The sequence below is a fragment of the Lissotriton helveticus genome, chromosome 6 (assembly GCF_964261635.1).
Source record: "Lissotriton helveticus chromosome 6, aLisHel1.1, whole genome shotgun sequence".
NCBI classification, from domain to species: domain Eukaryota; kingdom Metazoa; phylum Chordata; class Amphibia; order Caudata; family Salamandridae; genus Lissotriton; species Lissotriton helveticus.
The window spans coordinates 1,917,290,019-1,917,305,596 of NC_136067.1; the positions used below are offsets into that span (position 1 = coordinate 1,917,290,019).

Consider the following 15,578-nt stretch of genomic DNA (forward strand, 5'->3'; position numbering starts at 1 on the left):
CCGCCGGCGCACCCGCTGCGCGTTCTCGCCAGCCCTCTTTTTATCTGTCTCCGGGGTGAAAGGCTAGAGCGCTAACCCTGGACCACCTCAAGATGGCGTCCGTCCGGGTAGCTGCTCAGTTCTAATCCCTCCCTTTGGTGTTTAAATCACACCAGGGAGCCCTGCTAGCCCATAACACCGGGTAGGTACTGCAAGTAAAAGTGGTACAATAATAATACATTCGTATCCCCACTCAAGAGTGAAATCTAAAAAACGGCGATTATAAAAGTGATTTTCCCAGGTAGGTATCAAGTAAGTAGCGCTGAAAGCAGAATGGGTAGTTAAGATCAGGCAGAGTCGCTAACTAGGCTTTCCTCTCCCAGCTCACGCCTCAGGAGTTTGGTGTCTATAACATGTCTCCTAAAATGTTCCCTGCTGAATGCTGATAGACTTTCTGCACATGATCTGCGAAAAGGAAATCCATGTTAATTATATTGATTATGTGTGTGGTTAGTAATTGAATGTTCTCAAGGGATGTACATGTTGGTCTACACAGTTAATAAAAAAAATGTATTGTGAGCACTGCCAATAAAACAAAACATAGCCTGGTGTACAATAAAAACTAAAATGAACAAATAATTACGTTCACAAAAAGTATAAGACTATATTATCTAAAGTACTCATGTTGAAATAATCTGGTAGGAGAAATATAGTGATAAATCAATCTGTTTTTATGTTCAAAGATTTTGGTCACATTCAAATTTAGAGTATAACAACTGTCCATTGGATAAACAGTCTTCTTACGTAGTATATCATAGCATTGAATATGTCTGTTTTATGTTTTGTTTTATGTATTTTTCCAAGGTCTGCACCTTTGAGCCAGATAGAAGTTGTGATCAGTCTCACCTAATTGAGATGAAATAGTTTGATATATTATTAGCACTCCATCCTTTGTTTTTATCCACATAGTGTAACATTAAGATAGTTGGTAACTTTGTATTGAATTGGAGTATTCTGTGTAGCTTTAATCCATATAAATGATTTGTCACGTAACTAATTTTTACCAGGAGCATTATATGTTTGAATTTTGGGCACATGATAATTAGGGTAAAGTATGTTAGAGATGGTAAGCTTTTACAGGTTGCTTTTCGCAAAGGAAAGAACAGCAGGTATTAGGATATGCGAACCATCTGCTAAAGGAATTCCCTAATGGAAAATATTGTGATCGAAATTTAAAATTTGACATTCTCCTGAAAAGTATATATGAAAAATCAATGATGCTTCCAGACCTAGAGTTCCCTTACTAGTCCACTGTTCACGGTCATCTTAGTAGAACTTGCTTTGGTTATGTTCTCTCCATTGATTTTGGTTCCAAATAAAGATTTAATATTACATACATTGGTGATAGAAGATAGAGACTTTTCCATCTGTTTATTTGGTAAAAACTTGAAAAAGTTGATGAGGGGTCAGGAGGAGCCATTGACATGTAGTTGGGACTTCAGTGGTGATTTAAATACCATCAAATGAGTACGATTCAAATGCCAACTCAAATTATGAAGAACGAAGACCAGCTTGTTGGTCAATGAAGGGAAAGTCAGAAAATCAGCAAAAAGCTTATTTTGGAGATTCAGAGTTTCAGAAGAGAGCACACCAAATGTGTTTCCCTAGGTGCAGCAGGTGAATAATAAAATGACCCTTTAGTTCGGCACCACACGGAGTGTCAGACATTGCTATATATGTTAATACATTTGAAGTGGGGTTAGGAATGTTAATGTGCCAAACCTTTTGTTGAATCGCCCACCATGGATATGCACAGATTCAGAATCTGTGACTTCTTTGTAGAGGGAGCTATTCCAGCCACCTGGGTTATGAAAGCCTATTCCCAAATAATCAAAAGTGAAAACATTTTTCAACTTTTACTTCTTTAGGAGAAGGCATCTCCTACCATTTTCTTGAAGTCAGTAGGACACCGGCATGTATTTAGCAACAGTAATACTTATATCTGTGTCCGATTTATACCTCAATCGGGTTCAAAACTTATTTCAAGCATGCTCAGTGCATATTAAGAGGACCACATCATATGCTTTCAGTACAATCAGTACGCATTGATTAACAACGTGTGAGCACAATAGTTTCAACAAGTTCAGAGATGCCTACTGTTGATTGAGAATAGATTAAATAACATTGGGCTCAAGTCTGAATCGTGATGTGCTGCACTCTCCACATTAACCTTTTTGTTAGTTATCAGAAGGCAGCAGCTGAACGACCGCAACAAAAACAAGTTCAACTCAAAAGGTGCTTAGGCTCTATTGGTGAGGGTAGTCTAACCAGAGAAGCCTCACAGCTCAGGATAATCTAGCAAGTGAAGCATCACATCTGTTGGTCCGAGTACTCTAAATTCTCTAACGATACTATTGCTCATTGAATTGTAGCTTATGCAAGGGGTCAGGATTTAGTATGTTATACCGCCCGTGGAGTTATCAATGTGACAAAAGCTCCACTGTGGGTTCTTGGCAACATATGCACCTGACAATGAATTGGGAAGTTATAATTAGCCTGCCTGTACAAACTTTCTCTAAGCATTATACTTTTGACATGAAATCCGACATGTATTCCTAGTTTGGCCAGGCTACATATTAAAATCCGTTGCAAAGTCAGAAACTTGAACTACAACTTCTTTGTTTATTGGGATACTAGTTTGTATTCTGTTCAGTGTGGTGACATGGAAATCACCAGTAACAATGGCACGTTCTAAGGGTACTTTCTGCAACTTTCACCATCCCCTAAGGTACTATGAAATCTGTAATAAATTGATTTACTTTGCTTTTCCAAAGCTGTCATTATTCGCCTTTCCACTGCCAGCAGTTTGGAAGAGTTCTATTTGTGGCTGCCATGGCTGATTGATTTTGAGGTCTATATTGGGCTGAAATGCAGTATAACCAATTTCCTTTCATTACAGCTGTGTGTTTCTAATTAGTACAGATGAAAAGTGCACATGTTCCCCTTTTTTTTACTGCAACCCCTTTGCTGATGGTAGGACAATGCTGTCTAAAACCCATTGCTGCAGACATTAATTAAAGATATAACATGTTTCTCTAACGTTCTAACGTGTCCACTGTTTCTATTGAGAAAAGAAACGAGGACAATTTTGTAAATTGATGAAAAATGAGGTGAGAAACCGGTCATTGAGATGGTATTGTAATTGGCTATTGTAGTGTACTATTTTTCTTTCAATATTTAGTATACATAGTAAATATTTGTTTGTCCTCCAAACCAACGATCTGAGTTCTCCTGCATTGATCGTCCCTCCCTACCTGCCTCCGTTTACAATTGATGTGTCTATTTGGGGTTTGGAATGGATCCTGGGTCAATTGGGCTGTTTATATTTATGCAGAAAAAGTTCTAAGCAAAATCTAGACCAATGCTATAACACATAGACCCAGGTCTTCAATTTCATGATGATTGGAAGCCAACTAAATCAGAAGTGAGCAACTTCTGCTGTATACTTGTAAGTGCAGCATCACCTTAAAAGAAGTGCAGACTGAATCTGGAAATGTTTTCATAGCAATGCCAGTAGGTGGTGCTGTGCAGCTCCCCGTTGACTCCACACCTTCCCAGAAGTTATGGAGCACAGCTTCATATAAGCGCCACCCCTGCATACTGACATCCGTTAATGTCTTTCAATGCGGATATTGACTCCACTCCCAAATTGACAGTCTATTGATAATTTTGAAGCCCCCAAAGAGGGTGCTGCAATGTCCCCACTGAAAATTACAGGATTCAAACTTTGCCAAGATTGCAGGAAGCAGATGTCGGCCACAGATCTGCACAAGGTGTGTCTTTGGTGCCTAGGCTTGGGACACAACTCTAATTAGTGTGATAAGTGTGCCTTCATGTCCCGAAGGCTGTTTCTTGCAGAGTTCAAGTAGAGGTTGCGCCTTCTCCTAGGTCCTGCTCTCACTGTATGTCACAGTCCCAGACTCGGTCTCCATCATGGGGCCATTCCTGCAACCATTCCACTTCTTGGTTGAGGTGTTCGAGTAAGTCCAAATGTTAGCATAAAAAAGTTAACTAGGACTCTACGGCATTCTGACTCCAAGGAGAAAGTGCAAGGGCATCAAGATGCAAGTTGCACTCCTTTGAGTTTTCCAGTGCCCCGGTCACTCCCTCAATTCGTCCAGACGGACCCAAGTTCCCTAGCTCGTCGTTGACTTCACAGCCGATCAAGACCTTCAAATTGACCTTGCTTCAGATATTCAGTGTGCTTTTGGCTCCCACTGGGGCACCTTCAAACCCCAACAATCTGCTGGGGTCTCCAGTTGGGTTACCACCAGCGGGTCCTTCCAGAGCATTGTTTGTCCCCTCTGGTCCTGCTACCAGGTGCATACTGACCCCAGTACAGACTTCCACATCGAGCCCACTGCACCAGTCCATGCCAGATACCGCCACCCCCAACGTCGGTGATAGTGTTATAAAGATAGTCAAAATTAATAACCTTTGTATGCATGCAGATGCGTTTAAAGTTATCCGTGTTTTTTATGGCTGTCAGTGAAAGTTGTGCAGGATTGCCGTTATCTACATAAATGTAGATTATTCAAAATGTATCTTACTGTTGGTACACATCTGAATCACCATGAGCGAGGCAATCTGGTCGGTCAAAATTGGCTATTTAGCATATAGTAGAAAAATCTTGGTTAGATAATGGGGCTGCAACTACAACAGACCTGTGGATGGGCTAACATTGGTAAGAACATGTCCTGACGAGAGGCTACTGAAAAATGTAACGTAATAGTACATTAATGTGAAAAGCCCCATACACCGCTGAAGTATTATCTTATTTCTGGATCACTAAATATTGTGCCACAGTAAATGATATGGCAGTGCACTGCATTTGGAAAAGCTTGGGCTTCATGGCCGGTTGCTAGGGTATTTCACCAACAATTGTTTAAATTTGATAGCTCCGACGTAATAAGACCGGATTTTCGCGTTGTCCAGCTAGAAGTAGAAATTGAACAGAAATGATCTGTTAGTGACTTGTGCTCAGAGGCAGATGGTGAAGATCTGTATCAGTACTGAGCCATGGGGCACCTCAAGTAAAAAAGGTTGCAATTTGAAAATGTGCCTAATTGCAGAGTGATAATGTGACTTCTGTTGGACTGGATTGATTTCCAGACCAAGGTCATAATTAGGAACCTCTCAGTCTCGAAGTTAGTGAGGATGTTGTGGGACCTGTCGATGGAGGAAACTATTAAGAGGTCAAAGAGGATTAGGCCATTGGTGCCACTCTACACATTAGGATAAGTCATCAGATTGCAGCTGTCACTGATCCTGTTTGCCTTATTGTTTGTAACCAAAGAAAAGAATCAGGATAGTGGTAACGGTCCTTATCTAAAACAATGTTGGTACCGTTTGTGAACTATATACCTTGTTTCAAGTAGTTCTAGTCTATTTTTGTGAGCATGCGCCTCAGACATTTTGATGTAAATTGGAAAGGAACGTCTTACATTCCCTGCCTTTTTGAAGTTTCTACATTGAATTCCTATTTACATACTTTTCCTGACTATTTGGTCAGCACTTCATTTATTTTATTTTAAGAAGCTTCTTGGGAGTGTTAATGGATGCATTGGTGAAAGATAAAGTTTGACAGATGTTAATTCTTTTCCCTAGGTCAAATGGTAGTCCGCGGTTACTAGGCAGTATCCTCGGTGGTTATTGACATCTGTTCTGCCAGATCCACAGTAATAATTCACTCCAGTTGGATACCTCAGTTACTTTCTTTGTATGCTTTATTTTCCAAGAGAAACCATATTGAGCAGTCAAGATTTATTCTAATAGATGGTAGTAACTTATAAACTCTGTTACAGAATGATACTTTAATTTCACACAGTTAACTGCTTCAGCCGATCTCCAAAGTCAGTGTTTCAAAAAAGGGCCAACTGATGCTGGTAGCAGAGGGATTCCATAGTTAACTCCTGTGTTTCCCAGCCTAGAAATGGTCAAGAGCCAATGGAAGCACTCCACTGGGCGTGGTCCTTCAATATCCCTGGTCCGTCCTTGACTCTCAGGCTATGCAGATGCCTTGTGTTTGTGAAGACAATCTGTCTGCAGACCCATGGCTCAATGCCACGTTTAGTACCTCAGGTTGATTTCTATGCAGATTCAGACAACTGGGTATTTTTATTTCTGTTATGGCAAAGTACTCTTCTCTTCTCAGGGAAATCCCCAATTTTCCTAGCAGGACACAGCAACAATGTTCTTCATATGGTTTAGGCTTGGTCCCATGAAACACGAGTGCCCTGTCCTGGTCAAGTGTCTCAAAGCTAGTTGTGTGACCTTCCTTCAAATACAAGTGAGTCTATCTCTTATTCAGTTGTGAGGGGCACCAGTGGAAAGCCAAGGATAATCGAAAAGTATGCCATTCTCACAATGCAAAACTCCAACCAACCATAGCTGGACACATTTTTTTAGGCTTTCTCAAGAAATAAGGGTAGGAGCAGGCACAGTCTAGTCAATTAACTTTTTCTTACAAGGGAGCTGAAGTTAACTTCCTGATTAGAATCTCTGTGACTTCGAGACAACTCCAATATCAGGCAGGACAAAGCAAGAGGCTACAGTGTGCACCAGAGGGGTGACAGGCAATGCGTCCCAAGTGCAGGTAAGCTTATCCTCAGATGGATCAGTTGGCAGAAGTGGCAGAACATGGCTTAGTCAGTCTTTTCTTCTCCATTATGGCTCAGGCAGGAGCTGAATATAAATTCTTTAAATCCTCCCAGGCATTCTGCATGGCCGTGGAAGCAAAAGAAATGTAACCACATGGGCAACACAGAGATGCTACAACCACTTTGTCCTCGGAGAGGTCCCCTTCCACATAGCATATGTACATCCAGTGGCGTGACACAAAAATACAACATGCAGCTCCCCCATGGCACGTCACAACTCACCACATAAACAGAGGGTGTATTGAAGAAACCCAGTTATGGAGAATCGAATGGATTTTAAATAGACAGGCTCGCATTACTTCCCTGATGAGCACTGATGAAAAGGCCTGTCACCCTCACTAAAATCTCTGCTGCCTCCTACTCCCAGTCAATAAATAAGCTTGTGATGAGGTGGAAACTACCATCTTCTATGAGAAGGGGTTATTTAGTAGCACCCCCTGTAGAAACAACACAGAAACATTTGGACCACCCCCAGTTGGCTCACAAATGTCTAGTTCCTAGCACAATTGTCAGCACAGTGAAATGGGCTTCGTCTCTACCTTGAATACATCATATGTATTTACATCTAAACGACCAAACAAAGCTGCCTTTGAAGGGGTCCATTTAGCAAGCAAGCCTTCAGTTTTCTCACTTACCAATAATATAATCTCAGTGAATGATATCGAAAAACGGACTCCCAAGTTTCTTGGAGACTTTTGGCTCCATATTATCAAAACTTAATCCAGACTTAATTATTTTGTAAGAGGGAAACGAGTTTCTCCTCTCGAGCCAACCATTTGCATCTGCTGCAGGGAATTTGTATTTGACCCCATGATCACAGGTATGAAACCAGGTGGTTCCACTCAGCCTCATCTTCTTTAGATCGATAAAATGGGTACCACTGAGTTTGGTAGCATTAAAAATCCGTTACTTCGCTCCAAGAAATGCTATGCGAAATGTGCACCTACAATTGCCTTGGTTACATTTACTTTATTTTAGATCACCTGTTTCTGCTTTCACTCATTGTTGAGTGCATTTTCAGTAAAGAAGGATGTTGATAAGCGTATTTTTCATTTAATGATAGCCACCGATTTTCTTGTCTCCCTGTAAGTACGTAAGTAATGCATATTTTATGTCCATCCGTACTTATGCTGTGAACTGCACACTGTGTTGATTCATCTTTCATGACACAATGAAAGGAAGGAGTGGCTAATGGGTAACACCAAAAGGGAGTAAAAAAGCAAAACTCTTGATATTGAGCTCATTTTTGTGACTAGTGAAATCCAACATCCCCGCCTAAATTGTTGATTCTTACTGGATGCTGACCTAGCCTCTTCTGCATGTCAAAGAAAATAAATAGTTACATATAGTATAGGTTATGTGTTGCGTATTACTGATACAAAAGATAACTGCTCATGTACACTTGCTTTGAGTCACTTGTGAAAGACCTCCAATTGCTTCCGCTTGAAGCCAGAACACACTTCAATATTCCCTCCTTTATTCACGAAGCATTTCATCTCGGTCTAAACAGACAAACACTGTTGGAAAAAAAACACCACAAGTGAGTCACACCTAGTAGTAGAAATCCCGAAAACGACAAAAGCTCAACATGGAACCACTGTTGGCTGGTGAACTCTGAAAGTGGAGTATGAGTAGATATCTTCCTTGATTTTGAGTGAAACACGCACCAACTCCTTTATGGCAGTTGTGAGGTGTCTCTCACTGAATAAAAATTAGGAAATGGCTCAATGCTGTTTTTTACAGCACGGTTTCCTCATAAATTGGCGGGAAATAAACAGCGGTGCTGAATGAGCAGTAATTAAATATTTTCATACTGGTGTAGTCGGTTAGGTGAGCCGAACCTTCTGTCCTTACCCGAGTAGTCTGGTAATTTCCATGGACAGTTGTACAACCTTCTTCTCTCTCCTGCCTAAGAATTGACACATTTAACAAAGTCTAAGCATGACAGCTCGAGACATGATACATATGATGGGAATGATAATTTCTAAAGCAGAATAAAATATTCAGATGTCAGGCACTTGGGGGATAGGACTTTTTAGTAAACTGTCTTTAACCATCACTCAGGATTCGAGGGTTTTCAACACTTTTGCAAATGGTTTGCCCATTTTATTACATTATGTTTTTGCAGAAATAGATTATCTTTGATATCTCTGCAAGATTCTGCTTTTTGAATGTGTAATCTTACATTAGAGCAATATTTGTGCATCTACTTTTGTTCTTTCTAGAGCAGCTCAATGCAAAGTGTGTCGTAGGTATGTTAGCTTTGGCAGCGATGAACAGATATCATTGTAACCGTGGCTTTAAAACTATTGTTCTAACCAGTTCATCAGCCCTACAGTGTTGAGTACAGTACATAAACAGCAATGACTCCAAAGTCATCATCAAGGGCGGCGCAAATCCTAATGGTGTGCTAAGACAAAAGGAGTCTGACATTGTGATGTTAGCAAATATTTCGTATGTTTCTCTCATGCTGCCTATCTAGAAAGTATTTTTCTCGTTCATCCTATATTGTATGCTACCTATTTAAGCGAATGTGTGGTGAGCAGTCAAATTTTTCCTTATTTGCTCATTTTATTTGGTTGCTTGCATCCCAGTTCTGCCGGAGGATCTTTATTGAAAGTGATTTTCAGCTGTTTTTGGTCACTCATTTCCTACCCTTGTAGGCCCGAGCTGATGATCGCCTCCCCACAGCACAATTGGTAAATGGGCATACACTACTCACACGTGCTTGCATCCACAAAAACACACACATGCGCACTATTGCACACAAAAGATGAGCTACTAAAAACCTGGGGACATGTAGACAGTTCTTCTCAACTCATGCTTTGCTCTTTACCTCCTGGGTTCACAATTGCCAACTTCATGTCTCTTACAAACAGCGCCTCTGAGTGGAAAAACATGAGCTGTAATGATTGACATATTTTGCTTGTTCCAGGTAAGTTCACAAGTGTTTGCCAAATCAGAAGTATGGGTAGGGTAGGATGTGGGTTCTCCTCTGGTGTCCTCGTTTCTGATAGGGCACTAGGGCTCATGGTTGACAAGCCCTTATGAAGCGCCTTTAGCTGGTTGGCTGCCTGAGGTTAGTGAAGTATGTCACTTATGTACAGTTACTCTGTGTAGCCGAGCATTAAAGTCACTTACCTCACGCATACGCAATACAGCAAGTGTAGTCCAGCACTGTTTTTTGCTGCTAATGCAATATTACAGCTATTACCTGTAAGGAAAAGATCTGTGAAAACCCCCTTATTAGGTCTACTATACAGTGAATGCTCTGTCTGTTGCACGCCATTGTTGGCTTTCCAAGAACGCACCAGGGCTTGGAGCCTGTGCATTACTTACCAGTGGTTGGCTTTCCTGACACTCATTTATGCGATTCTTACTCCCAGCTTGTCAATTTTGTGTTTGTCCCTCCCCTGGACCATTGCCTCTTTACCATCAATGTTCATTGGCTGACTTGTATGCTTCACTACTGCTTTTAAAGCACTGCGTTTTTTCTCTTCGGACAAGTATGCGATGAGACTGCATAATTTTTCCAGTTGTCTCCTTCGTACTTCTCGCTCCTGCACTCCGTGTTACTCTGTCATCATGTGCTTCTGCCCCCATTTTGCACCCGCCCTAGTGTACTTCTCCCAATTGCTTTCTTGCCCTTGTGTTTCTTCCTCAACTGCTCCACAATGCTGTCTCACCCGTTGCTTCTCCTTCCCAGCTTGATTACCCTCACCTGCTCCCTCCTCTCATATTTTGCTTCTCCTTCCCACCCTGTAGCTCCTTGTTGCTTGCTCCCGCATGTGCTTCTCCCCCACCTGTCTCATGTTGCTCTCATTCATTGCTCCCCTCCCCAACAGCACCCTGCCTGTTGCTTCCACCACTTGTTGCTTTACACCATCCGCTTTTTGTTGCTTTAAAATAAGCGCTTTCACACACTTTTTTTAGTTACTGATCCAACTCTGTATTCATGCCTACACACAAAACACACAAGATGATGGACGGAATATTGCACAATGGCAAAACATTCACCCCCAGTCACAGATCTGGGTTTAATCCATTGTTATTTTGCTCACCAAGCCACCCCAGTTCAGACATGGCTATATGCAAATCAGTCTTGACCCTGTGCCTCATGGGAACAGTCCAGCTCGAACTGCCAAGCCATGCCTTCCCTGGACTGGAATCAAGCATCCTAGGACCGGTTTCTGGCCATCAGCCGTCTTCAGCCACGATAGCTTGACTCCAGTGGCGTAGTGAGCACGGGGCCCACGTCTGGGCATACCCTTTCCACATAGGGTGAATAGCAAAACACACAAGATGATGGATGGAATGTTGCACAATGGCAAAACATTCACCCCCAGTCACAGATCTGGGTTTAATCCATTGTTATTTTGCTCACCAAGCCACCCCAGTTCAGACATGGCCTTATGCAAATCAGTCTCTTGACCCTGTGCCTCATGGGAACAGTCCAGCCCGAACTACCAAGCCATGTCTTCCCTGGACTGAAATCAAGCATCCTAGGACCCGTTTATGGCGATCAGCCGTCTTCAGCCAGCTGTGGGAAGGGTATGCCCAGACGTGGGCCCCGTGCTCACTACGCCACTGGAGTTAGGCTATCCTGCCATCATCGTGTGTGTTTTGCTACATAATGATGCAGGCAGCTTCGTCAAAGGCTTCATTTGGTACTCTTTAACCATGTTGCACGTCATCAGGAATGCTGCACAGCATAGCTAGAAACGATAGGCAAAGCCAGTAGGTGCCAAATGCGAGACCGATTGGCTTTGCCGGTGATTTTTAGGTCTCGCCTGACTCAGCGCATGCGCTGGTCTGGCGAGACTTTTAGTGAGGGCTCAAAAAATGATACCATGGCCAGCCTAGAGCTTCAGTGCATGTGCGCGGGCGCGCGCTTAGGAGCAGAGGCGCCATATGGCAAACCTAGTCACGCTCATTAAGCGCCCGCGATCACTTTCACCCGCGATCACTTTCGCGGCGCCCCTTTGATGTTCAGTGAGATGCGCAACCATCCCTTTTCCGAGATCACTTTCGCGGCGTCCCTTTAATGTTCACAGTGAGCCGCGCGGCCATCCCTTTTCTGTATTGTGGCCTTTCTCCTGCATTTTTTAAATCGGCATATTGTGTTTATTCCTTAGTATCCTGGCTTTCTTATCATAGTTTCCTTTTCTGTGCTCCTCTTGTCTTTTTTTACCAAGCTTTCTGTTTCTTTCTGTGTCGCATTTTTAATTTACTTATATCTCTTATTATTGTTTGTGTACTTCTCTGTAGTCTCTAACTTCTCCCCTGCCTTTGCTACCTTTTTACTTATTTCTCTATCATATACATTTATTGTACAGCTCATTGACCGAAATGAAGGGATTACTCATGGTAGCCTCACTCATGAGCAAGAGCCCAACCAGCTTAATATGACTTTCCACTTGCATACTTCTGTATATGCATGTAACGGCACGGTGCATTATTGTCTGTTTCAGAATGTGTTGTATATGTATGTGAGAGATTGGTAATGTGAACATCTCCATGAGAACCACTGCATGCTTTTAAAGTGCTTTCCATGTGTGCAATTGTGTATAACAAAAGCGGCCAGATGTATCAGCTTTGCCAATGCTTGTTTTTGCCTGGCGGCATCGGCGAAACAAGTGTGCTATGGAGGAGGGCAAGCCAGAGAATTCATCGAAAGAGTCGAACCAGAGTTGAGTCAGGGGTCTGGCTTGGTTCTAAAAGCCAAATCCTGAGCCAGTCCATAAAATGTAAATCATGCAACAAAATATTTTGTAAACCTCTGAACAATATATTACTCTAAATATTGTCATCTAAAATTATATCAAAACACTTAAAAAATAAAATAACATTTTCGAACATCTGTTTTTTTATTTGGAGTCTACCCAAAAAATCAGCATATTTTAATAGCCAACAGTTCTTTGCAAGCTGGGCTATTCAATCCAATATTTACAATGCAAAAATCAAATGTACGAGTAACAGAATGCTAAGAGCTGTTTAAAAAGCAAGGACTAAAGTATCTGACAAGCAAAGACAGAACATTAATGTATATATTTGAAACATACTTGTGACTAATGAAACACATGGTTCTAAGACTCAAGAGGAGGCTGTGCCCCTGGGTGTCAGTGGAATGCTGTCACCGAACGATTTACTGGTGAGCACCTGTGAAGTGCTGCTTTAGGACTGAAATGCCCCAAATACATCAAGAACTCCGCTAAGAGCGCCTTCCTCAACCTTAAACTGCTCAACAAAATAAAACCCTTCATCCCTCCCAGTGATCTCAAACAAGCCAACCAATCCCTGGTGTTGTCCAGACTGGACTATGGGAATGCAACCCTCACAGGAACAGCAAAATCCAGATTAGCTCCCCTTAGATCAACTCTCAATGCAGCAGCCAGAATGGTCACCGGCGAGAAGAAATTTGAATACATTTCGCCTGCACTCATAGTACTAAAATGGCTCCCAATCGAAATGCGGGCCAATTTCAGAACTGCCTGTCTCACGCACAAAGTTCCACACACTGGGAAACCCGCCTACCTGGCTGCCAAACTCAAGAAAGCTGGCCAGACAAGGAACCTCAGGAGTACCAACACTCTACTCCTCATCCACCTGAAAACTCGCAAACAAAAAAACCACATTTCGATCCTTCTCTGGAAGTGCACCAAAAATCTGGAACTCCATCCCAGTCCGTATCAGGACTAACCCCTCCTTTGTAAAATTCAAAAGGCAGCTTAAAGACCTCTTCCTCAACCGCTCCCTTCCGAATAGATAGCTACTGCCTGAATGCAGACTCTTGTCCATTGAAGCACTCAGCCACCTTAATATTAAGACTTCTACCTCACCCCCTTTCTGACTCGTTCATATGCCCTCCTCTCGGAACGGTCTCCCTTCTAGTCTAGGTATTTATCACCCTAAGACTCCGTGATCTCCTGTTATTCAATGTGTATTCCTATATGAGTCATTTGACTCGCCACAAGTCTACATGTATACTACTGTTTTTATGTTTTTTTATTTTTTGCGATGATCTCCTGCTATGCAATGTTTATGCTGATCCGACAATTTAGATTCGCAACGAGTCAACATGTTTACTACTGTTATTTCTTGTGTGATTTCCCTTCCTCTTATGTTGTAAAGCGCTCTGAAACCTTCGGATCTGGCTAGCGCTATATAAAACTCCTAAATAAAATAAATAATAAAATGAAGATGGTAGGGTAGAGAAGTGGTGAATGGGTAATTGAAGACTTAACATAAATCAAATGCAGTCACAGCCATTTAAATATTGTTTTACTGATTTTTGTGTGCCTGGCACCGTTGTTTTTTTGTTGTTGTAATGTGTGTTCCTTCATTTATGCCCTTAGTACCTTGTCATGGATTACTACGTTGGTGGAGATCTGCTTACCCTGCTCAGTAAGTTTGAAGATCGGTTGCCCGAAGAGATGGCGCGGTTTTATTTGGCAGAAATGGTCCTAGCTATTGACTCAGTGCATCAGCTACATTACGTCCACAGGTAAGAGAAGATGAAAAATAACTCACAATCCGCATATCTTTTGCACTTTTCGTTTTCTGTGTATTTAAGGAGTAAAGACAATCATATGAATGTTGGTCAGTTCAGCAATCAGTAAACTCCAGAGTTGAGTATTGCACCTTATGAACAGTCTCAAAATATGAATGGGCCTTTGATGTGTACACATTTGTTTGTACATTTAGAAGATCTGACACAGAGGGTTTGTGTCTGTTTTTGTCTTGCCTTTGAGGCCACTTTAGCTGTCGCGCCACAATATTGTTTAAAAAAAAAATGCATATTTGATATACAAGGGCTTTTGTTAGCGGGCTTCATCCATTGGTGTGTTTAGTTGTCATTCACATTTTGTTTTCATTCACCACAGCCTGGGTGAATGGGTCAACCCACTTGTCTGCAGAAAGTTACTTTCATTTTAGTTGACAAACTGTTTCAAAGTGTGCTTTTGTATTTTACTTTTCTTAAAAACATTAAATACCAATTATTAATTCTGCCTGGGCTTTAGGTGCCTCATTAAATATTGATTTTAAAAAACATATAACAAACAGTAATAAAGTGCATGGAGCGGCTGAAAGACTTGTTATTTAAAATTACTTCAGTATTAAAACAGCCACATCATTGAATGCTTTTTGAATTTAAAATTGGTATTGCAGGCATGTTTATTTGGTATATTTTCTTGTTTTTGTCGCCTATGCTTGCAGCAGTAAATGAAACAATCACTGGCAAAGCCAAACGGTCTGGCGTTGGCTGCCAGCTTTTTGGATTTGTCGTTGCCTGCCAGCTTTTTAGATTTGTCGTTGCCTGCCAGCTTTTTAGATTTGTCGTTGCCTGCCAGCTTTTTGGATTTGTCGTTGCCTGTTTGGGGAACGTTTCCCAAAAATTCTAGAGGCTCTGCAATATTATGAAAAATGTTTTAAAAAGATGAACAGAAAGAAGATGTTTAACATTCAAAAAGCTATAGTAGTCCCTAGATCTGAAGGGAACTACTTTGTCAGCTGATGTGTACCTTGTGAAAAGGAAAAATGCCTCACTGACAGTGAAGTTAGCCGATGGCTGATATGTAAGGTGCAAGATAAATGCGATGAAAGCCAGTGAATGAGGGGGCTGGCTAAAATACTGTTCACGTAATTATTTATATATAATTTTACTAAAATCAAAAGGCCTGGGCAAATGCCAGACTTAATACTGTAATCAGTGCACAGGCATACCACGGCCAGGACTTTAGCAGTGCTTGTTTAGTTTTTGAAGTATGCCACAGATGCTCTATACTGTTGTTGACTCGATTGCTGTTTGAATCAATAGAGCAATGACTGGTCAGCAAAATGGTCTGAGTTCATTATATCTTAACTCTTAATTTGGCCACT

General features: G+C 41.6%; 1 protein-coding gene across 2 annotated transcripts in view; it reads left to right on the forward strand.

Annotated features, from left to right (window-relative positions):
* Positions 1 to 15,578, forward strand: part of CDC42BPA (CDC42 binding protein kinase alpha) — a 1,077,984-nt gene that overhangs the window by 314,617 nt on the left and 747,789 nt on the right. For both annotated transcript variants that reach the window (XM_078649868.1, XM_078649869.1), the window contains exon 5: positions 14,054 to 14,202. In XM_078649868.1, coding sequence (XP_078505994.1) covers positions 14,054 to 14,202 — 149 coding nt within the window. The remainder of the gene's footprint in view (positions 1 to 14,053; positions 14,203 to 15,578) is intronic.